Genomic DNA, 25277 nt, shown 5'->3' with positions numbered 1-25277 from the left:
GAGTCCCAGGTGATGCACTGTTTTCGAATCTAGAAATCTCTAAGTAAAGCTACTGAGAAGTGTTTCAACAGCAGCAGAAATTTGGTAATATAAAAGGAGATAAATCGACCTTTTTACAAAATTTACTTATGTGTTCAGCTTTGAATTCAACCAAGCCAGCTGACTGTCCATGCATTTTTGGGACTGGATATTACATACAAAATCAGCAATGAAACAGTAATCATTCCATTTAGCCCCTTTACTTTGGAGTTTTTGTGATGGTTCATCTTTTGCCTGCCTAATATCAGCAGAGATTCTTTTTTTATTTCTTACTCAACAGTCTTTGATGCACAGCTGATGATCTCACCTGTGAGAGCACTAACTATATTGGTCTATGCAAAAAAAAAAAAAAAAAAAAGCTGACAGAGAACCACATTCAGCTCTAAGTAAGCAAGTATGGCTCCCATTGGTTTCAATGGGAATTGTGCCCATTTATTGAGTACTCAATAGGACCCTGTGATGGGATATGCAAACCCTAAATTGGGCTGGAAGGTATTCAAGGACAGTACTGGGCCCAGTCTGTTCCAACTGGAAAAGGGGTTGAAAAAGGAGCAACCCAGCCCAGAAGTAGGAGGTTGGGGAGGGGACAGATCTGCCCTGAAGGCTCCTGACAAAGGTGTCAGAGAAGCATCCCTGAGGGACTGTATGCTGAGCCTGGTTGGGGCTGATGGTTTGGTGGCTTCTACTTTTTCTGTTCACCTTATATTGGACTGGAAGCTGGGGGAGAACAGCAGATGGTAGGAAGTAACCCAGGGAGGGTAACTTGGAGAGCACTTTCAGGGGCCAGACACTGTTGACCCCTTGGAATCTGGTGGAGTGGACAGACCCAGGCTCCCCTACCACTGCCCAACTCACTGCATCTCTGGTTAAAAGAGGACTGGGACTGCAAGACCTGTCCACTGACAGGGAGCACTAAGTGTGCTAACAACTAGGCAACCTAACCCACCAAAGACTATTGGAGATATAAAAGAGATTCCAAGTATACTTTTGTGCTTCTTTAACATATTGTATTTTATGAGAGGGCTGTAATCTAATAAGCCACCCCATGTTTCATCCGCCAAACTCACTGCTCCACCAACATAGAGTTGCTTGAGGGCATTCTGCTATACAACACATTTTTCTTCTGTGAGCAAATGAAAATGGTGATCTAAATAAGCGAACCATGGTCATGCAGACCCTCTCTGGTGGCCTACAGCCTCCTTAAATCATCTCAGATTGATAGTCATGTGCCTGACTCAAAGGAGTTTTATGGAAAACCTGACATCCTGTCCCCTCTCCAACAGATCCTCTTCAGGAAATCAGGCAGGTGGACAAAGTGTTATCAAGTCTGCAATTTTTCAATTATTTAAACAAACAAACAAACAAACAAACAAACAAATAAAAATGTCACCCTGACCATGCAGCAAATTGTAACAGGCTAATAAGTAAACTGGCTAGATTTCCCAAGACACATAACAATTTGCTTCAATTGCAGGATTCAAGCACAATTTACAATCTGCTGGGATTATTCTCTGTCTCTTTTAGTCAGGAACAAGCTAAATATTTAAAACACTATATACAATTCATATAGGAATACAAATACATACTACAAAAAAGGAAGGTTCAACAGCCTTAAAATAACCCCAGCAAAGACTATTAAATTATCCACCCTTAGCTATAGTCAGAGTTCCCTGAATATTTGCCTAGCACCCCACCTAGGAAGTAACACCATTCTACTGGCCATGTTCATTCCAGGGCTCCCAGAAGAGTAAAGTCAATCCTGTCAGGTTCATATGGATGCTGCTTTGAGATCTTGAAAAGATTTGATCATAAATGTGGTAAAATAACTTGAGTGAGAGGAGAGGGGGAATTTTCACCCACCAATCTTCAAAAGTTTCAATCCCACAGTCCTTTTTACAAATACAAGCTACTTGCTGGCTGAGGACCAAGCTTCTCAGTTTTAAGGAATTTATATCCCAGAGAGCTGGACTTTCCCTTTCCTCAAAAAGAGGACTTTAAATCCTTCAACCCAGTAAGACAGAGAAGCTTTCTATTCAGATTTTAGAAGGGTCCTAAACTCCATCTCTCACTTTCATCCCGTTCTGAAGTAGAAGACCATAATGGGGCCACCTGAACTAAGATGGAACTTAGTCAACTGAGAGCTCTGAAATGGACCTGCTAGCCAGGAAAGACAACAGTCTCATTGATGTGAAAATTCCCTCCTTCTGGGGCAAGGCACACTCCAGCACACTCCCATAGGGATACTAAGGGCAGCCTTACTTTGGCATATCCTAACTTTTGAGTGCTTGACCTTATTATTGTATATAGACTATAATTTGAGCTACTTGTGTGTTAAGCTTGAGAATCTATTTTGTAGTGTAGACTATTTTTCATAAACAACCCATTCTTCTATAATTACTACTACAGTCAACCTGGTCCTGGTTCTCATGATTTTTGAAGATGGGAGAACGGGCAACAGTGCCTAAAGACCCCCTTTTGTCCTACAACTACTCATACGCTGAAGGAACAGTCTTATTTTGCAACAGTCATGGACTCTATTGCCCTTGTTTTTACTGAACTCTGTTTGTTATAGAGTTTTGTTATGTTTTGTGACCAGGCTCTTTCATCAGTTCGTTTATTTGTAACTATATAGAAAAAGATAATTGTAGAGTCGCCAGCACATTAAAACACTGTGCTTTATGCCTAATACCAACATACCTAGTGAAGCACATTAGACTATACAGTATCTTTCTATATTACGTTACATTTTTTGCTTAGACTTAACCATCATAAAATGTTTATGCAAGGATATCTCAAAAGTAGAGATTTTTGATATGCTACTTGGAGATTATAAATGAGGAAGGGCGAGAAGAGCTAGTAGTAAGATGATGATGAGACATATAAGCCCCTTTTTGTCATATTCTAATTCTAGTAAAAGCTTATGTATATGTTTATATGGCAGAGTTCAAAAAGCTCCTAGCAAAGAAATCTATTACTTTGGAAGTAGTGACAGATGTTAACAGTGCAGAGGCAAAGGCATTAACACTAAAAAAAATACCTCTTTAAAAGCAAGGAACATACTAATGTTCACCTTTCACCTCCGTGTCACAGTTACAATCAAGTGCTATGCAAGTAGTGACTGAAAGTGATAGTATCTGATGGCTACCCTGAAATGAACTGATGGTTTCAACTTACTTCCAAGAGGACATCTATGCACATCACAAAACCATAACCCCAACTGGTACCTCTGTTTGCTATCTCAGCAAGGAGGGCAAGAATTCAATGGCTAAGGAGAGTGAATTACTCTCTCCCCTTTAGAGGTGACCCCGTCAGGTCACAGCTAAGGATCACTTGCAGAGCAGTTTGGGGGAAGCCTTCTCCAAAGACACAAAAAGAGATGTTGAACACAGAAGTGGCTCCTCCAAGTGGAGTTCAGCCTCACTAGTGTCTAAATCTCTAGCAGTCAGAGGGAAGTTTAAGATGTAACCCTTCCTGACCCTTCTAAATGTTTCAGGTGGAGCCAGGAAGGAAATGAGGAGGGTGGCTTTTTCTTTAAAACTTGTTTTCCCATTGCCTAAAAAAGTCCCCTACGGTTCCAAGTGCCACTTCCGTCATCACTTCAGATCTCTGGTTCAAGGGGAGCTGGAGGATTGTAATCACGGGACCTTTGTTACCAACCAGGCTTCTTTTCCAAAATGGCCTATTTTCTTATTGCAGCTCTGCCTGGCTCCTGACAGAACTGCATTCACACTGGAGGATAATTATCCTTTGCTATTTCTATTAAATAAGCTGATTCTCGAGTTGGCTTTTAAAATCTTAAATAGAACATAAGACTTGCCATGCTTATTCAGAGCAATGGCTTACCTAGTCTAATACTGTGTTTCCCACAGTGGCCAGAACCAGATGCTCTGGGTAAAGATGCAAGAAACCCCTGAAGCGAGCATTTATAAAATAAACTCCCCATAAGGAAAAATTTTCCTAGCCACCTCAGTAACAGATTGAGTAACATGCCCTGAAGCATGACAGTTTATATCCCTTCTAAACTTCTTTTTTTTTTAATCCTTACTATTGTAACTGTGGGTGCTCATTATCCATTTTTTTAAATCCTGCTAAACTCTTGGTCCTTAATAATATCTTGTGGCAGGGAGTCCCACAGGCTAATGTTGTCATGTAAAAAGTATCCTTTTATCAATTTTAAATTTGCTGCCTTTCAGTTTCACTGAATGTCTTCTGTTACCCTTTCTCATAACAACAAGAACAAGAAGTGCCTGGTTTACCTTCTTTATACTGCTCATCATTTAAACCTTTCTTTCCAGGTGAGTGTACACCATTGATTTCTATAGTGATGTAACAGCTCCCCAGAAGTTCTGAGAAGTTCTTCTTGGGATTGTTCAACTCTTCACTGCCTTCTACTCAGTACTGAGCTTTAATGACACTATCTAGTTGCAATATACTCCTTTGCGTTATTTACACACAGGCTTTTTATGTTGTTTTGAAGGCTCTGTTTGTCTGCAGAGAAAAAATCTATCCATCACTTAACAGCTTCCATTCTACTTTATCACTGCTATTTTCTAAGCAGAAACATTGTGAACATTTACTTTTACCCAAGTGAAGAGGGTGAACTACAAAAGGCAAGCAAAGATTTTCAGTGCTTGATTTAGCTTTTGCAAAAACATGCAAGTTAGAACTCTAAAGAGAAATATTGGAATATATTGGATTGGATTGTGTTCTGGGAGGCCTACAGATTACAAAGGAAACATTCAAAACATCATACTTTCCTTGGCAAAAGGAACACAGATTTAAAAGTGAAAATGTAAAAGTAATGCTGGATTTGGTTTTGGTTTAGTATTGCAAAATTTAGGGGTTTTAAATTGTAATTCAAGTTTGGGGAAAAACAATGTTCCCCATTTGTGATACTTTATTTCACATTTATTTTAAAAACAAGCTCTATTTGGCCTATTTCAAGTTTTGCTTGATGGAAAAGGAAACTATGTTCCAAAGCCTAAACTTTCCCCCAGTGTTCTTCAGTCATCCAGCCCTCTCTGGCTGTATGTGGGCTCATCCCCATCACACGTTGGTGACTGGCAATGGGAGCTCTCCCCGTACAACTGAATGTGGCGGCAATTCTTCTGCACTTTCCAGTAATAAGAGGTGACGGTTACCACCTTCTAACCTTACTTTAGATGCCTGGGGTTCAGAAAGTGGACCAAATCTCACAAAATTGGGAAAAAAGTATTTCCAGTGTAGGCAAAGCACGTACCTTTGTGGGATATAGAACATGTGCTGGGGAGGCGGTTTGTAGAGAACACCATCATAGACTGGCCACAGACCACTTAAAATTCTGAAAAGAGAACTCTTTCCACAACCATTGGGGCCAGTGATTAAAAGATGCATTCCTTCCTGTACCTAAAATAGTCATGAAAACGATAAAACAACCACCTTTCAAAATATATCACTTTTACTATGAAGCATATAATGACACAATCTAGCACACCCCACAATGAAACCACCTAAGCATTTAGTTTAAGTAAATACAAATTGTGAAACTGGCTACAACTCTTATTTGGTCTAGTGCTTGAAAAACTGTATTTGCATAGAATATGTGGATTCAAAGAGCAAAAGCAAAGGAACCAGAAGAAATCATATTTACTAGCTCCAAAGATACAATTTAGATGTTTTTTTCCCTAATTTAGGAAACAGATGGGTATGGTACTACTTACAAAAGGCTATTTTGTGGAGGGGCATGAGTCATTAGCACTGAAACCTTTTTTAATATTTGGGCACTTTGTGTCTTAGGTAAAATCTGACTGCAGTTCATTTTAACATGTAGCAAAATTAGACCCTAGTCACATAGAGCTGGGAAAAACATGCCCACATACCATATGTCACTATCTATGATGAATCTTGGGTTCAGTATTCCTTGTTCTGCATCTACAAATCATATTTAGAGCCAAATACTCCCCTCAAGTATTTGCATGCACTGACTTTTTTGAGGAGACTGTAAGGAGTTAAGGACACTCACTACCTTAAAAACGTTAACATTTCTATAACTACACTAAATTCCATCACAATCTCATTAAACAGCATATGGTATTTTTTGTATGGGTGAATTAGGCACAAAGGGGTGAACCTCAAAATTCCATTTCTGCTTATATAGTGTCATTTTTATGCATTTCTTATATACATACATTATATATATACACACACACACACACACACCTTTGTTTATTCACCCTATACACCCCTATACTTCCCTCCACCCACCCAATAGCACTGTTTGTGAATTCTCTCTATAAATATACTAGATAAAGTGTACAAACATACAAGTATCTCTGCCTAAATATCAGTCCATCATTTTATAGTGCTAAACGAAATACATTTAAAGTAGCTGGGAGTTTTGCCAAATTAAAGGCCCTATTCTGCCAGGTGGTGACTATTTCCTTAAAGGGGCTCTCTCTCTCTGTTTCTCGCACACACCCAGAATACAAATACAGAGGTAACATGAGCAATTAGATGCATAATGAGGTAGTGGACGTTCTCATGCAACTTTCCAATGCTTTCACCTATTTCTATATAATTACTGCACTAACATTCAATATTGTGACATATTTTGGAATCATTCAATAAATGAAATGCATTAACAATGTGATGCCAATAGGAATCGATTGCTATTTGCAATAAATCATTGAAAACAATGTGAGTTTTTACTGAGCAAAGATTGTAGGATTGGGCCTGCAGATTATACTGTCAGCTGTTAGTTACTATTGATCCTTGGAGTGGTCAAGTGAAGTTCCACAGACTCACTGTTCACTCTAATGTTGTGGACTTCGAAGATTTTTAAAGCATCCTAAAGGTGTTAAGCACCTCAGTCCCATAGAAATTCAATGGGAGTTGGATGCAGAACTCCCTTAAGCAATTTTGAAAATGCAGCTGTAGTTTTTAATCTGACAATGACACAAGTCAAACCATTCCTTCTCCTCTCTCTCCATTTTCTTTGAGCAGGATACACTGTACATATCTGCCTCTAGTGAGCCACTATGCCTACCTTTCTTGACTTCCCCTCTTCTCCAAGTATTTAACATAGGGTACATGAACTCTGTGTTGTTTTGTGTTAATGTGATGGCAACAATCAGAAGATTCTTGCATATCATCTTACTTTGAAGTTTAGTCTGGAAACCACCACATCTCCATTTGGGGTAATAATAGGAACATTTTCACAAACAATTCCATGATCAACATCAATAACTTTTCCTATAAATTAAAAAAAAAAGTTAGTGAAACATTCAGGGGGACAGTGATATCTATTAGTCCAAGAACAGTGCTGAGAGCCACGAATTTCTGGAGTTTGTATGTCCCTTCAAGATATTTACGTGCCAGATACGCTAAACATTCGCATGTCCCTTCATGCTTCAATCACCATTCTAGAGGACATGCGTCCATACTGATGACAGATTCTGCTTGATAACGATCCAAAGCAGTGTGGACTGACGCATGTTCATTTTCATCATCTGAGTCAGAGGCCACCAGCAGAAGGTTGATTTTCTTTTTTGGTGGTTCGGGTTCTGTAGTTTCCACGTCAGAGTGTTGCTCTTTTAAGGTTTCTGAAAGCATGTTCCACACCTCGTCCATCTCAGATTTTGGAAGACACTTCAGATTCTTAAACTTTGGGTCGAGAGCTGTAGCTGTCTTTAGAAATCTCACATTGATACCTTCTTTGCATTTTGTCAAATCTGCAGTGAAAGTGTTCTTAAAACGAACAACATGTGCTGGGTCATCATCCAAGACTGCTATACCATGAAATATATGGCAGAATGTGGGTAAAACAGAGCAGGGGGCATACAATTCTCCCCTAAGGAGTTCAGTCACCAATTTAATTAACGCATTTTTTTTAAATGAGCATCATCAGCATAGAAGCATGTCCTCTGGAATGGTGGAGAAGCATGAAGGGGCATGCGAATGTTTAGCGTATCTGGCACGTAAATATCTTGCAATGCCAACTACAAAAGTGCCATGTGAATGCCTGTTCTCATTTTCAGGTAACTTTGTAAATAAAAAGTGGGCAGCATTATCTCCTGTAAATGTAAACAAACTTGTTTCTCTTAGTGACTAGCTGAACACGAAGTAGGACTGAGTGGACTGTAGGCTCTAAAGTTTTACATTGTTTTGTTTTTAAAATATTTGTAATAAAAATAATAATATAAAGTGAGCATCGTACACTTTGTATTCCGTGTTGTAATTGAAATCAATATATTTGAAAATGTAGAAAAACATCAAAAATATTTAATAAATTTCAATTGGTATTCTATTGTTTAAGAGTGCAATTAAAACTGTGCTTAATCACGATTAATTTTTTGAGTTAATCGCATGAGTTAACTGTGATTAATTGACAACCCTACATATTTTGTCAAGTCTTAAACTAATCCAAATAAAGAAACAATTAAATACAGGATTGTTACAGGTGGATCTGGTAGCACTGCCTATAATTAAGGCTCCGTTACACTTTCCATTATAAGACCCTGTTTTCAGTTGCTTATAACTTTACCAATCTGTAACTATTTGGGCTGAAATTTTCCATGTTGGGCATTTTCCTCAGGCTGAATTTTGCAAAGTTTCAGCTAAAATATTTTGGTGGCTTCTGGGAATGAAATTAGGGTTGTTGTTCCCATCTTAAAATAGTTCTTATGACCACTTAGTTGAGAAGCTCTGTTGCTTCCAAGCTCCGTGGCAGGAACTTGAAATTTGGCAGACAGGTCACCCTGATGTCAGGGGCGTGCCTTATGCCATCTCCATGAAAATTAATCCAAATTTGGCCAAGTTATAAGCCTCTGAAAAAAGTTTGAACATAAAGGCTTGTTAGAGTTTGGCAGCTACATTCTCTGAATATTCCATCTGTTGCCTGCCTCATTTGTCGGAGAAGTTGGAAAATGTGTAGTGAAGGAGGCAGGAGACCATCAGAAGAGAATATATAGTCTTATGGTTAGAGAATTAAAATGCTATCCTGGAGAACTAGATTCTACTTGATTGCCTCTACCATGTGATGCTGAACAAGCCACTTGAACCAAAATCACCACCATTGGCCACTAACTGTGCGTTCCTTATTTTCTAGGTGCCTGACATCAAACAGCTCGGACCAGATTTTCAGGAGTGGTCATGACTGCAACAGAAGTCAAACCTGCACTTTGGACATATAAGGTGTTATAAAAATACTAAATAATCTGAAACCCCTAGGCGTCTCAAGTTGGGCACCTATGACATATTTGTCCTTAATTTCTCTATGCCTCAGTTCCCCAGATAGAATACAGGGATAATAATACCCTCAAACAGATGTTGTGAAGATCAATTCATTAACATTTGTAAAATATTCAGATATCATGGTGAGAGTTGCATAGGTAACATTCATTCTGGGATTTCCTAATATTTGAGTGCTTGACTTTGCGACCGTAAGGCTCTCTTAATGTAAGGGGGTTGGAGGTTGTTTGTTTTGTTTTTTAATGTAATGAGGCATATACATTGATAGCACAGCTACAAAAGTTAAGTGATGATCCTTTTTTATAATTCTGAATGATAAGATAAGGAAAGACTAAGTAAAGTAATATATTATTGTTATTTGACTAAAGTATTTAAAAGGTTGTATGCAGTGTAGTTGTAGCCATGTTGGTCCCAGGATATTAGAAAGATTAGGTTGGTGAGGTAATAGCTTTTATTGGACCAACTTCTGTTGGTGAGAGAGACAAGCTGAAAAGCAGCTCTGTGTGGCTCGAAAGCTTGTCTCTCTGACCAGCACAAATCGGTCCAATAAAAGATATTACTTCACCCACCTTGTCTGTTTAAAAGGTTGTCGTTCTTTCTTAGCCTACATCAGTAAAGTTATGGGCTATAGTAAATACAGAGGATAATATAACATTATTTGGTGGCACAAGTTGATACTGACGATTTAAGAAGAAATAAGTGGTGTGGGGCAATGTAATAAACTTGCCTTAAAAGACATGGATTTTTCACATGTATCCACACATGAGTGTACACACATATGCACAGATACCCACCCACACACCCCTCCACTGTTATAAATTCTATGCAGAGATTTCTGAAATTATCAAGGCTGAAAGAAAGGAAGAAAAATGTTATTACAGTGGAACTCTGATGGGAGAGCCTCAGAAAATATGTTGCCTCTGCAACTGTAGTGGAAACAAAGTCTTGGTATGGACTGAAGAATGGGATGCTATACCGCATGGAAACATCAGCAGAGTTCTCATATTTGAACTGCATTCAGTCTTTAAAATAACTAGGCAGTCATGCTAAAGAACAATTGCCTGTGGGCCAAGTACATTAATTTACCACTATTTGGACTAAAAAACCCTTTTCTCTACTACATTACAAAATGTAGCTATTACAAAATGTTGTTTATTTTATTGGTAATCACACATTGTCATGTCCTACAAGGTCAAGAAATCAGTTAATGCTTACAGTTAATGTTTGTGCCGCCTCAGGGTGTTTATTATGACCCTGTTGAGAAATCTGTGCTGAAGGGCAATAATGTTGTAAGAGAAGGAAAAAAATATTTCACACATAGCAGTTTAACTCCTTCGCCTCTGAATAGCTACTTTTTTCCTGTGGGGGTGGAGAAGGGATTTGGTTTGTCAGCAGCAGCTGGGAAGCAGGAAATGGAAGGAGTCCAATGTGGGTAATCAGGAGAAGTAAATGGCAAAAGGCCATATGAGGGGATTGGGAAAGAAATTGGATGGTGGTGAGGGGTAGAGACAGAAGGTGAGTAATGTGGCACAGTGAGAATTCAGTCAGAGGGCACATACACAGACCTTAGAAGGAGGAGAAAGAGGGGAAATGACAGAACGTAGAGGGTAGGAGGAGCAAGGGGAAAGGCAGGCAGGAGGGTTGGAGCTGATCTGAAAAATTTTCAGTGGAAAATTGCGTCTTTTTGTTGAAAATATGAAAACTGAACACATTTTGATTTTCAGTGCCTGAAGTTTTTTAGGCCAAATCCTACTAAAAACATCAAATTTTTTCTCTTTTCAGATGAAAAATTTCAGGTTTCAGTTTTCTAATTAAAATTTAAAAAATGTAAAGGAAAGCAGATTCTTTCTGGGCGAAAAAAAATGTAAAAAAAAAACAATTTTCTGTGGAGGTTTTGATGGAGAATTTCCAGCCAGCCCTTGTGAGAATACATTGGGAAGGAATCTCAGGGTTGTCTGCTGGGAGGCATAGAAAACTGCAAAGAAGTAGGTTAGGAATATGTAATGGGAGGGGAGTTGATCTGTAGCAACTTTGAAATAGCAGCAAGGGTTGTGTAAAGAAAGACTTTGTTTATACCAGTAAAGTTGCATAGTAGGCTGAAGAGTTTATAGAGAAAAGTATCAAAATATGAATTACCCACCCTTGATTTCCAAAGGGCCATCAATGTGTAGTTCTGCTTTATCTTCATTCTTGCTGTTGGTTTCAATCTCTTGAACAACAGCAGTTCTTTTGTAAATGCCCCTCTTCACTTCATCAAAGACTGAAAACATGTTGTACACTCGAGCTGTATAGCCTGCTAACTCAGTGACCTGAGAAACAACAAATTATCTGTTTAAATTACATAATCTGGAAACTGGAAATTAAATACTTTGTCCAGTCATTTATGGATAGCATTCCCAATCGTTTTGACTCAGTACTACTTAGATTTCATTCTGGATTAAGAATAAAAGGAAATTTTTCCTCACCAATTAATTTTATTTCTTTGAGATCTTCTCTGACAGTCCCCCCAGATGCACACGTACAGTTCCTATCTGCCAGCAGATGGCGACATTACGTTGAAGGACAGATCCTAAGCTGACGTAAATTGGTATAACTCCAATAAAGGCCTTGAGAATTTTTAGTGATGTCATCACCAGCAAATAAGGGGGCTGCTACCTCCCATCTGTCAGCTGAATCTCCTAAAGCAGTTCCTATAATAGCAATTTATTGTGCAAAATACACCACACACAATTTTTAGACCTTGGAGCCCTAGCATAAAACTTGATGTTTGAAAAAGTCCTGGAAATTTGCAGAAGACAGTGCTAAGTTTGAAGGGAGGAGGCCTGGACTTGCATAGACGATATCAAAGAAAAAAAATTTAACACATAAGGAAAATTTTCCTCTCTTTGATTTTCTGTGCCACGCCAGATGTTTGGCTACCTCCAAAAGCAATGCTGTGCCATACAGTAGGCACTGATTACACTGCTCTACAGCTAAAATGCTTCTGAAATAAATGTAGTCAAACTTTACTAATTCTGGGTCACTGAGAACGAAAATGATGAGAAAATTGTTGATTGGCTCTAGTTTTCAAGTTATGCTATTGGGTCAGTATATACGACCTTTGACTTGGGAATGGCGGAGGATAAGTGAGTTATAAAGGGAAGGGATCTCAATTTAAACCAGAAATGACTAAAATACATCTTTGACTGGATCTATGAATAAATCTATGACTGGGTTTGGACAGTACTTGCTTTTTAGGCAAAACAATGAAGGATGCAATCTGAAGCTGGTATTGCGTCATACATGATATGGATTGCATCATGTTATTCCTAGAAGTCATGGATGATGCAATCATAACGAAGCTTACATCACTCTGCTGAACAAATTGCCCTAGATCAGCTCTAGAAATCATACAGTGTCATGCTCTCTTATTTGTCAGTGTTTGATTTTGCAAAGGGACACATTTCTGTTTAGCCAAAGTGAGCAGAGATGCTCGTGTACTTGTGTGAACAGTGCAGATAACTTCTGCTATGTTTGTGGTGAAGTGACTTTTGCATCACAAAAGCGCAGTATAACCATGGTTAAGAAAGCCTATCACCTTTATTTTGGCTGCAAAATTGGAGATCAGGACAAGAGGTGGGCCCCACACATATGCTGCAACACTTGTGCAACAAATCTTCACCAGTGGCTGAACAGGAAAAGGAAATCTATGCCTTTTGCAGTGCCAATGATTTGGAGAGAGCCAACAGATCATACCAGCAATTGTTACTTCTGCATGGTGCCTCCAGTTGGGAAAGGTGTGTCAAAGAAGAAAAAGTGGACTGTGCATTATCCAAACATTCCATCAGCTATACGCCCAGTACCCCACGGAGAAGGACTGCCCGTTCCTGATGCACCAGAATCATTCTCACTTGAGTCAGATGAGGAAGAGGATGAAACTTCTGGTCCTGAACCATCAATGTCACAGGAACCACATTTTCTCCCATCCTCCTCCTCTGAACCACACCTCATAACACAAGGTGAACTGAATGACCTTGTCAGGGATTTGGAACTACCCAAGAGTAAGGCAGAGCTGTTGGGCTCCAGACTACAGCAGTGGAATCTCCTGGCAGGTGGTGTTAGGGTTTCCATGTTTCATGACGTTAAAAGGATCTTGTCCTATTCTTCTTCATGGAAGGTGATCTTGTAGCCTGCAACAACATCGATGGTGTGATGGCAGCCCTCAACATCGTTCACGATCCAGATGAGTGGAGACTGTTCATTGATTCATCGAAGACGAGTCTTAAAGCTGTTTTACTGCATAATGGCAATGTTTTGCCATCAATTCCAGTTGGTCATGCAGTCCATATGAAGGAAATCTATGACAACATGAAACAACTTTTGAGGTGCATAAACTATGACCAACATCAGTGGCAGCTTTGTGGCGATTTGAAGGTTGTTGCTCTCTTGCTTGGTCTGCAGACTGGATACACAAAGTACTGCTGTTTTTTCTGCGAATGGGATAGTCGTGCAAGAGATTCCCAATACATCAAGAAAGATTGGCCACTCCAACAGTCATTGGAGCCTGGGAGGAAAAGTGTTCAGCATCCACCACTTGTTGAATCAAGGAAGATTTTGTTACCACCTTTACACCACAAGCTGAGTCTGATGAAGTACTTTGTCAAGGCCATTGACAAAACACAAGCAGCTTTCAAGTACCTCCGTGGAAAATTTCCAAGGTTAAGTGAAGCTAAGATAAAGGAAGATGTCTTTGTTGATCCTCAGATTCGTGAACTTCTTTGAGATGATGCATTTGACCATGCACTGCGTGGCAAGGAAAAGATGGCATGGAAAGTCTTCCAGTTAGTGGCAATACATTTTCTCGGAAACAACAAGGCAGACAACTACAGGTTGTTGGTGGAAAACCTCCTCAAGGCATACAAAAGCCTTGGTTGCAACATGTCACTAAAGATAAATTTTTTGCACTCTCATATAGATTTTTTTCCACCAAACTGCGGAGCAGTGAACGACGAGCACGGCGAGCGATTTCACCAGGACATTGCAACAATGGAGAAACGCTATCAGGGCAAATGGAGCCCATCAATGCTTGCAGACTATTGCTGGACAGTGACAAGAGATGCTCCATTTAATGAATACAAGAGACAAGCCAAGAAGCGCCGAGTAGACACTGAATAGGACTAAACTATGTACATAATAGTTTTTTGTCTTTTGTTTCATAATAAATTTTATTTATATAACCCTTTTGCTGATTTTTAAAGTGTTACATAAACAGGACAGGTGAAATATTATCATGTAAAGCAACCATAAACACGTGAAAAGACCTAGATTTACAATTTATGATTAAAACTCTACTATCTACACAATATGCACAGACATAAAATGTAAAAACTTAAATATCTTAGAAACAGTAGCCAATCAGTTGTTTTAATTGTCATATTTGAATTCAACACATCAAAATACATAATAAATAGCACATTTTATTTCTGAAGCAGACGACTTCTCAAAAATTGTAGACCAGTGTTATACCTCATGAAAGCTGCCTTCAGCGCTTTCACCAAATGATGAATCAGCTCATGCCTAAACATTACATTTGCTGAAAACTACAGGTTAAACAGTGAAGGACATATACCCCAGGTGGCTGCCTTCCCTATCTCCTGTAGTTCTGTATACACCTTCCAGGACACAATGCATTTAACTTTCTAATGCCACACACTCTGTATGCTTCTGGGACTTCCTTGCTGGCACTGAAGCAACTTTCCCTGACTAGAAACTTCATTCTCTTGGAAGGAATGGATTTGGATGCTGCTCACTTTGTTTTTCTCTCTTTCTTCTGTGGCACTCATGCTGCTGTTGTGAGGCTCTGAACTGCTGAGCCTTTTTGCGAGATTCCTAACACCCATCATGGGTCAATGTGGAGAAAAGCCTGCCAGTGTACCATTCTATTTAATTGTGGCAATCTAGTCTGTTTAGGTCTTCTCCTATTGTGACAAATTCTCTCAAAAAACTCACTCCTCTTTTCCACTCTCCCTAGCATATTTAGGATCTGTTTGGCTAGTCTGCACTGTTGCATACTCTGACTATGGGAATAACAAATAGGATGGCTAAGAGGAGCATGAGGGGCTGCTTTCAATACCTGGTTTTCCTTGGCCATCTCTTTGTTCCAGGTCAGTTTATTTGAGTGAGAGATGGTGGCTGTTCAGTGTACCCACGCCAAAACATTTTTCAGCCTGTGGTGAAAGTGCAGAGGAATGAGTCCAACTGTTCTCCTCCGGATATGACAGACAGACTCGTACATTTGTCAGTGAAAACTACTCCAGGGTCATGTCGTACCCCAGATACTCCCCTCTCTACACACTGGTATCTGTAGTCAGGATTCCTGGGTAGGCTGAGGCCCCAGAGCAACTGAGACTCAAATGAGAGAGGTATCTAAAACTGCACGGAAGGCTCTCCAGCAGACCCTGGCAAAGGTCCCATGAATCCTCCTTTGGATAAAGATCTGCTTGTCTGCCTGGACCTTGGACCCCCCACAATTGAGGGGGCCTCTGGGGAACAGGGCTGACAGGGTCTTGGGGAAGGTAGTTCTCACCCTTACCTTGCCCTTTTTTATTTTTACCTTGTCATCCTCTAACTTGCAGGGGAGGAATCCTGTGGGGAGAAATCTATTTTGTGTGTGAAAGCCTGAAACGACTGCAGCAGTTAGTCAGATAGTACTCTTGAGGGCTAGCTCATTGCCCGCCACACTGTCTATGCCTTTTATGGAGCCTCATATTGGTGCATAGTTGGAAATCCTCCTAGACCTTTGATGCCTGCTCAAGGACTTTCTCCTTTGTTCAGGGCTTTCTCCACAGCCATTGAAGATACTGATCCTCAGCCTGCTGGAGAAAGAAACAAATGAGCTCTAGGACCTGGCAAGCCCCTTTTCTTGCAGGTGATGACCTCACCAAAAAGTCTCAATGTACTGTCTCCATCTGCTGGCAGAGAGGAATTACACCCAAGCAGCTGCAGTAGTATAGAAGACTGAAGGGAAAAGTATTATTCCTAATATAACTGTATGATTACCAGATTCAGAAAACACAAATTCTGATGTTGAAAGCTAGAAGAGAGGCAAGAATAGCAGGACAATGAGTATAAGAGTGCATCTAAACAGCATGCTTCCTTCTGCGGCATGCAGAGCACATACTGCGTAGCCCCCACCCCCAACACGGGTATAAATAGCACCATAGACAGACAGGCACAACTTAGGCAAGTAAAGTAAAAGGTGTGGGTATGTATCTAAGTACAAACCCGACACCGCTCCAATTTGCCCAAGCCATGCCTCCTCATCTACATAGCTATTTCTAGCAGCATAGTGTTGCGCTGCCTTCCCACTGCCGGAGCCTTTTCCTATCGCAGGAAAAGATGCAACCAGGGGGGAGGCAGAGGGGAAAGGTTTTGCCAGTTCCTCATTGCTGAAGTCCTTCCCTGCCGTAGGAAAAGACTGCAGTAGGGGGAAAGGCTCTGACAGAGGGGAGCTGCTAGAACCTTTCCCAGCTGCCTCCCCCACTGCTGGAGCCTTTCACTGACACATGTAGCAACACACCACAGTGTGAATGCAGGGTGCTTTTCAATGTATCATGTAGCACACGTACCTTACACGCCACTGAAAGTGGTGTGTCGTTAGACATGCCTTAAAAAACAAATAAATTAGCTAGTTGTAGTAAAGCATTTAGAGATAGCCAGATCCAAACCTGGTGTTAGAAGACGTCTCTGGTGTAAGGAACTGTAACTCTAGACAAGTCCCATAATTGTACAAAATTCAAGAACAGCTATTTATTATGAATTATAAGGTCCCACTCTCAGTCATGGCTTTATAAGAGTATAGGAGTTTATAAGGAGAACTTTACAAAACCCATGGTAATTATCAAATGTTTCAACTCCATGAGTAAGCCTAGACTGTCCTGCACTGGCAGGTTTTTGTCTCTAACACTTGTGAAAAGAGTTGTACTGACAGTATTTAAGACTGAAGATCTCCTGTTACCAGTAGAGCAGGTACAACGTGGACAGCAGCAGGACAGCCTTTCCACATCGTCTCACCAGTGTGCCCTCCATACTGACCTGCAATGACCACTTCTAAATATGACAATGTAGTTCAGTCTCCAAGCCTATTCAAGGTCTGATCCAACTCCCACTGGGAGACTTTCCAGTGAATTCAGTGGGAGTTGAATCAAGCCCTCAATCCTTGGCCTTTGCTAAGCCTGCAAACCAGCATTCCAAATAGTGTTCTCTGTTACAGTGATTTTTGTGATACTGAATGCTGTACCCTATGAACAAACCTTAGACCATCACCTCAACTCACACGGTGCAGGAAAGGTAGCAGGTGGTAACAGTTTCAAAAGCATGAGCCTGTAGACTTACCCATCAAAACACTGAAAATTTGGATTTACACTGGTGGCCTACAGACAAAAAAATAAAATCGCAAAGAGCCAAACACTGCCCATCTTACTAACGAGGTCAGTTCCAGTGACTGCTACAGGGCTGCTCATGTAAAAAAAGGGAGTGGGATTCGTACTTTATTACCATAAAATATTAAAGTTCACAGGAAGCATATTACCATTCTATGGAAATTGCCTAAAAGTAACTTAGAATAAAATATGAAGGTGTGGTATCCCAATACTACTTTGGCAAAATGTTATGTATAAAATTAAGATGGAAGCTTTCATTTCACACTCTCTGAATTAAAGTGTAATTGTGTTACAAGTCAAATCAGTTTGCTGTCTTTCACCTATTATTTAGTGGATATTTTTTCTGCGTCATAAAGCAGCCATGTTTGCAAGGCGCCATGTAAATGTATAGCATTATATAAATGATTTTAACACTGAATGCTAATAGTAACACCTTCACATAATTGGTAACCAGGCAGTCTCTCTACATTGTAGGCCAAGTATTGAAACAGATGAATCAAAAATCACAGTCTATTAGAAGAACTGCTTGAGAAGACTGCACAATATCTGGCTCTAGTCTAGAAAATGCTGTCATGGTTTATGCTCACGGGCCACAAATTATCCCCACATTAAAATACTATCTGTACTTAAGTTACTAAGGGCTAACTTCTGCAGTCTTCACTCAAGAGAAACTCCCATTGATTTAAGGACCGCAGAATCTGCCCCAATATGATTACAAAAGAAATTAAAAAAAAAAAATCTTACGTTTGCAAATTCTGTTTTATTTTCATTTATTTCTCTTTTCAGTTGTATACTACAAATGACACCCAATACCTCTTTGTAAGAAGACATAATCCTTTCAATGGCATCTGCTCCAGAGGCCAACAGATTTCGTGAAGTAGTAAAGGCTTCTGTTCGCTCACTAACCATTGCTTGTTTATGGCCATCTTCTAATTCTAAAAGCAAAAAAGGTTCTTCTGTTCAAATATTCTTCTGAAAAATATCTCTACAAATTAAATTATGGTTAAAATGTGAGCCATTATTAAAACAGATATTAAGTTAAGAATACTAACTCTATGAAGACAACTTTCTTAAAGGAATCAGAAAGGCAAACAATTGGAATAAAACTTCTAGTAACAAAGAAAAAATGGGAGTATGAGAAATTCTTCTTCTTTCACAAATCATCCTTTTTTCTTTTTAACACCCATCAACCTCTTTTTCTTTTTAATATACTATTACTCAGTCTGAGTTTTACCACAACCGTAGTGAATCAAACAGAATTTCAGTTTCATTGTTTTGTTTTTACTAGTACTGCTATTACTCATTTTCAACCTTACTTAATTCTTCACTCCACTTAAAAAGGAACATTCATACTGATGCACATTTGGCAAAATTAGAATATTTTATAAGAATGCAATTAACTGACAGTAAGTTTCTATATTCCTCTTGGTAGTATTAGAGGGATCTGTGTCTGAGTCAGAGTCTTCTTTCTCACAACCCAGTTTCTCTGTCTGTTTGATTCCATAATCCTTTGTTATAACATTGTAGCCTGTTAGCATGAAAATTCTTCCGAATCAAATAAGAGCAAGAAGTGATGTGTGGTGAGAAAATATCCTTAACAACTGACAAAGGCAAAAATGGCAGCCGAAACTAGAGAGGGCATGGGAAAAAGAAACACTTATGTTTCAAGTATAGTATCTTCACATGAAGTGTTTGTTTTTCCCAGAGTAAAATTCATTAAGTATTTCATGCCTGGAGTCCAATTCTGCTACTGTGATATCTCTTGCCATCATCACACCCACAGAAACTGCTATACAGCATGGAGCCATCCTGTAATTTGCTCCTCCACAAAATCATCAAGATAATAATGTGGCTGAATTTTTTAAGAATGAATAATGTATAATTCTTAACATTTGCAACTAAGCAAATTAAGATGACAATATATGGTCAACCAAATGTGAAATGTTAGGTTGCAAGAGGGGTTTTGGGAAGATATCCTTAACCAGTCTATAACATTATGCAGACTGGTTAACTGTGTTGCAGATTGGAACTTCTGTCTTTCTCTGAAGTATGGCTACTGCCAGACACTAAGCTAGCCGGACTAGTAGGCTGATCTAGTATGCCAACTCCTACACCAGGAATTATTATTAATATCTTCTATTAGGCTGGCTCAGTGCTTTTAGTCAAGAAAATCTGTGAGCAGTTTCCTACAGGTGAAACGTGATGGTCATTTTATGTGCTGTTCTATGGCAGGTAATGCTAAAGCAACGTAAGCGAAATTTTCTTACGCAGCGAGTGGTTCTCTCACCTCCATGACAAGGTCAGACTCTGCAGTGTTTGAAAACATAAATCCCGTACCAAATCTTGTTGTACCTGTCTGTATCTTCTTTTTGCTTTTGAAGCTCCTGATACCCAAACGCTAGTTTGTTTTAATTTATCAAGCCACCAAAAAAAAAAAAAAAACTGGATAAATACATCTTTGGTATAACTCCACTTACATCAATGAAGATACACAAGAGATAAGTGTAAACATTTGGGGCCAAAAATATTATATAGAAAGTTACTGTCATACACATAAGACCCCAATTTGGCCTCCCTTTGTCTCAAAATTCAATTTCTGAATTATTTAAGAAAACTGTGGCTGTTCAGATTTTTTGATTTAAATTATTCCAAGTCAGTACTGCGTCACCCAGCACACTGGGATATACACATCTGGTACACAATGAGAGTCATGCCTTTCGAAAAAAGGACAGAACCTTCCTCAGTCAGGGTGTGATCCTAAAACCCTCACTCATATAGATAGTCATGTAAATTGTCACATTTACTCCAATGGGAGGACTCGTGTGAATAAGGCTCTGTAGGGAATCCAGTCCTCAGTAGTGATGCCAATTCAGTAGTTACAAAACTAAAAAAAAATAAATTATAACTCTTCCTTGGCAGATAACCAAGTTTTACTGATCTAGACAGCATTTTAGATGTCACTGTGGATTTAAAATTGGGTAAATCTGAGGAACTTTAAACTGCTCCAGAACACAATTCTCCATTATTGCATGACTGAAATCAAACCACCAGACCTGCTCAAAATAACTTTTCTTGATCATTTTCTCCAATGTTTTTCACACATAGGATTTTCCTTCTGTGTTAGAGGAAGTGCCATATTACAACAGACTGGGCCAGTGGTCTCTCTTTAGTCTAGTATCTAACCTCTGTCAGTAGTTTAACTTGTTCCCCACTTATAAAACTTCTTAATCCCATTTGTTTTATGGAAAACCCATATCTATTGTGCCTAATGAAATTAAAGTCTCATTGTCATTAATGTTTAATTTCCAGGGAACTAACTACATTCAGGATATTTTGCTCTACTTGTGTTTTTTGTATGATTCCTTTTGCATACTAGCGTACTATAAAATGATGTACAAAACTCATATACTGTAGCAGCAAACGAATATCAGAAAAGGTAGCACTAGCTGTGGTGTGTGTGTGTTTTAAATACACACAAATACCTAATTTTTTTTTTGGCAACAGTGAAAAGGCTATTGCTGTACTGATGCAATCCCTCCTGTCTGAAGACCATCTATGTGAACAGTTTCAGATTGATTTCAGGCATAGTCATAAGTTCTAAACACTAGCTATTCGGTTCCAAACACTTCCTGGATTCTAATGGGTTTATTCATCAATGACAGTTCTAGTTCCCATTCCTCAGATTTTAACCAACTTCATTTGCCTTCCACACTTGATCTGATTGGATACAGTACTATTTCACCAACTAATTCGCCTTCAGCAGTGAGCTGCACTTGTTGGATTTTTAGCATACCTGGTTTACTTCTTACCACTTGATGGGGTCAATTGGTCACCATTAATAATGCATTTCTGATCTTGTCCCTGTTCTTGTAGAATGCCTCAGGGCTCTGTAATAAGTTCTACACTTTAACATTTTGCATGTTCCTCCTGGCAAATACTCTTCAGTATTACACCTCTACCCCGATATAACACGACCCGATATATCACGAATTCGGATATAACGCGGTAAAGCAGTGCTCTGGGGGGGTTGGGCTGTGCACTCCGGCAGATCAAAGCAAATTCGATATAACGCGGTTTCACCTATAACGTGGTAAGATTTTTTGGCTCCCAAGGACAGCGTCATATCGGGGTAGAGGTGTATGTGACAGGCCTACCACTGACATGGAGAAGACAGATTTATTTTTCTGACTTCTGCTCCGTCCACATTTTAAACATATTTGTCAGAGGTCCACTCCTGGATGTCAGAGAATGTTACTTACTGTAGAGTTGATATGGGTGAAATACTGCTCCTTTCCTCTCTCTATAGAGGCTCTTTCTCTTTGAAGGACCCCTAACCTGTTTATGATTCATGGGTGAAGGGCTAAGGAGGAGACATTTACATTCTGTGGTTAAATAATCTCTTTATCAGTTAAGGGATTTTGCTGAGCTGCATTTATTTCCATTTTAGCAGAAAGTACATTAAATTGGTTAACCTCATTTCTGTTACCAAAGTACTAAAACACTGTTATCCTTCACTGGTTGTTCTGTATAATGTGGACCTGTATAAACTCCTTTGTTGAGAATATGATTGCCAAATTCCTTATCAAATTCAGACAATATGCACAGATTTCACCTCCTCTGAAAACAATCCATTGGTACTTGGTTAAATGTACTGGATTTAAAATTGATCTTTTCATTTACAAAGCATTACAGAATCTTTGCATGGTGAATCTTATTGATTTTTTAAGGCTTCTTATGATTCCAGTCATGTATATGGAAATTTGTTGAGCCAACGTCAAAGTCAGTTTTTCGCTATCCATTTATTTAGTTTAGGTATTGCTAGGATACTTATCATCATAATTTCTAAGCTCTAATATGCAGTATCTAAAAATGTTAAAAAGGAATTTTTAAATCATTGTATTCTTTTTTTGTGGATTTCTCTTCTACTGAAGTTAGTATACAATCACAAAGTACAAAGACTTGCACATGTTTCAAGTACATAAAAAGGCTGTTACAAGGAGGAGGGAGAAGAATTGTTCTTCTTAACCTCTGAAGATAGGATAAGAAGCAATGGGCTTAAACTGCAACAAGATAGGTTTAGGTTGGACATTAGGAAAAACTTCCTGTAAGAGTGGTTAAGCACCGGAATAAATTGCCTAGAGAGGCTGTAGAATCTCCATCATTGGAGATTTTTAAGACCAGATTAGACAAATACCTGTCAGGAATGGATTGGATAATACTTCGTCCTGCTATGAGTGCATGGGACTGGATCTCTCGAGGTCCCTTCCAGTCCTATGATTCTATGTAAACTACAAAATGAACAAGCAAACAATTTGTTTTTGCTTGTTACTACTTCTTAATCTAACACATTCCCCTTGCCTCCTACTCTGCCAAGTTGTATTTTTTCCCTGACTTAAAAAAAACATTTCAAACAACATTAAAATCAGGGCTTCACTTCGCTCTCATTGCTGGAAGATCTGGACATGATCTTCAGAAGACCTGAATAGTGCTGCCATACAAGCCTATAACCTGAGCTTCACTTCTCTTTCTGTACTCTACTTGAGGTGAGAGGAGATGCTGATTCTTACACAGGTCAACACAAAACAGAATAAATAAATATTAATTAATCAATGTTTGTGAAGCATTCCGATACTAAGGTGATGAGCAAACGCCACAGAAAACCCACTAGATAGGTAGATAGATGGATAGTATTTAGTAATATAGCAGCTAACATTCTGAGAATTGACACATCTTCCCAATCCTGGTTGGGCCATGAGGGCTACAGCTAACATTACAACTTGATGAGACCTCACAGCTTAGGGCCTCCTTTGAAGAGAGGAAAGCGAGCACCTGACATTCTTGATATTGCAAAAATAAAAAACAAGATTTTATTTTAAAGTTTGTGAGACCATCTTCATACATCAAAAAGGGCAGTAAATGGTTCAAGTGATATTTAAAAACTGCTTAACCACAATTCACCTTGGCATCTTATTTGAAAAACCTATCCTTTGATTCAGAATGTGTTTATCACGCTTAAGTTCAAAGATGCAGTTTCTGTCATTGATATTTCTTCAAATGGTTTGTTTGTAAAGTTTTACACATGCCAGGAGCTGCCCAAGGATGAGGCGTGTATGGTGTTTGAATATTATAGCACTACCGCTATAAATGGTATTATAATGAAATGTAGTCTTCTTACATGACTACTCTTCTACACTAATATTTTTAAAGAAACATTTGAAATTAAATAAAAGTCTTTATTACCGCCATCTGCAAATCCTGTTGCTGTGATGATAGGTACAGCCACCATAATCAAACCACAGCTACTCCAGACATACTTCATCAGGAACTGCTCTATCATGATGTACCATAAACGTTTGGACAATATGAGGTTCATTTGGTCTGCCAAAGCCTTGTAACTCTTCTGTAGTTGTTTCATTTCCACCTATAGTTAAAAAAATGTAAGTATTTACACAGTATAGTAAATATTAATATACATATGAGTACAATACACACACGTACATATAATATAATCAAATGACCAGTGTTCGGATTTGAATTCTTCACTATATCTTGCAATCAGTACAGCAAGCTATGTGGTACCTGTTTAGACAAAGGGCCACATTCTCAGTGTAAATCAGCATAGCCCATGGAACTCATTGGGCCGGATTCTGATTTACACCAATGCCCCTTTACCCCACTCTGGCAGTTTTATACCCACTTCACAGTGCCAGAGCAAAATGCAAGCGAGTGATAAAAGCTGTTCCTTACCATCGAAGTAAAACTAGTTCCACATGTTTAATGAGGAGGATTTTAAGAACTATACACCTGTAAGTTGAAACTGCAACTCCATGAACTATGCAACATTTGGGGACTCAAGCCTACAAAATTCCAATTTATTCCAATGAGAGTTTTGCCTGAGTAAATCTGCAGAACTCATACCCTGAATTGGTATTTCATGTCTTTCAGCAATGTGCCAAGAGGAAATGATAATGTACATCAAGGAAATGAGTCAAGAATAGTGACAAATCAGTATGACATAATGCAGTCAATTTGAGCCCACACAAAAGCTGGAATAGGAAAAAAAGTATTGAATTACTGTTTAATTTAGCTGCAGTTAATGCAATGCTGCAGACAATTTTTGGTGCTCATTGCTACTATAAAAATAAAATGTTTATGTTGTCTTATTAATACTTTTGACTGAAAGGGTAGTGTGAAATTTTACTATTTTCTTTTTCACATTATGGGAAACTTTTTTAAAAGCCATTTTAAACACATTACAGTCAAAACTCACAATATAATTTTGAAAATGTCTTCAATATGCTGATTTTTAAATTATCTGTTACTTTTATGTAACTGGTGACCTAAATACTGTACTGTATTTCAGCAACTTTAGGACTATAGTGACTACAATTTTTCTTAGCTATCTACACAAGACAATGTCAAAGATCGTGTTGCCATCTAAACTACAGCAAAGTTTTCTTCTGGATTACTGTGTGCTACTGATTTTTGCATTTAGAGAAAAAGTATTTCTGTATCATTAAATATTCTTAGTTAATAAAATAGGGGAGAAATAAGAGCCTGGAAAGGTTAAAAGGGCACCTTTTGGAAATG

The 25277-nt window shown here is 38.9% G+C and overlaps 1 protein-coding gene across 1 annotated transcript in view; it reads right to left on the bottom strand.

Annotated features, from left to right (window-relative positions):
- Positions 1-25277, bottom strand: part of ABCD2 (ATP binding cassette subfamily D member 2) — a 64355-nt gene that overhangs the window by 37710 nt on the left and 1368 nt on the right. Inside the window, exons 2-6 of the mRNA XM_054018991.1 lie at positions 23928-24108; positions 18501-18622; positions 11408-11576; positions 7175-7269; positions 5279-5424 (exon numbers count right to left, since the gene is read on the bottom strand). Coding sequence (XP_053874966.1) covers positions 5279-5424; positions 7175-7269; positions 11408-11576; positions 18501-18622; positions 23928-24108 — 713 coding nt within the window. The remainder of the gene's footprint in view (positions 1-5278; positions 5425-7174; positions 7270-11407; positions 11577-18500; positions 18623-23927; positions 24109-25277) is intronic.

Source organism: Malaclemys terrapin, chromosome 1 (assembly GCF_027887155.1).
Source record: "Malaclemys terrapin pileata isolate rMalTer1 chromosome 1, rMalTer1.hap1, whole genome shotgun sequence".
NCBI lineage: Eukaryota > Metazoa > Chordata > Testudines > Emydidae > Malaclemys > Malaclemys terrapin.
This window is presented reverse-complemented; position numbering and strand designations above follow the sequence as displayed.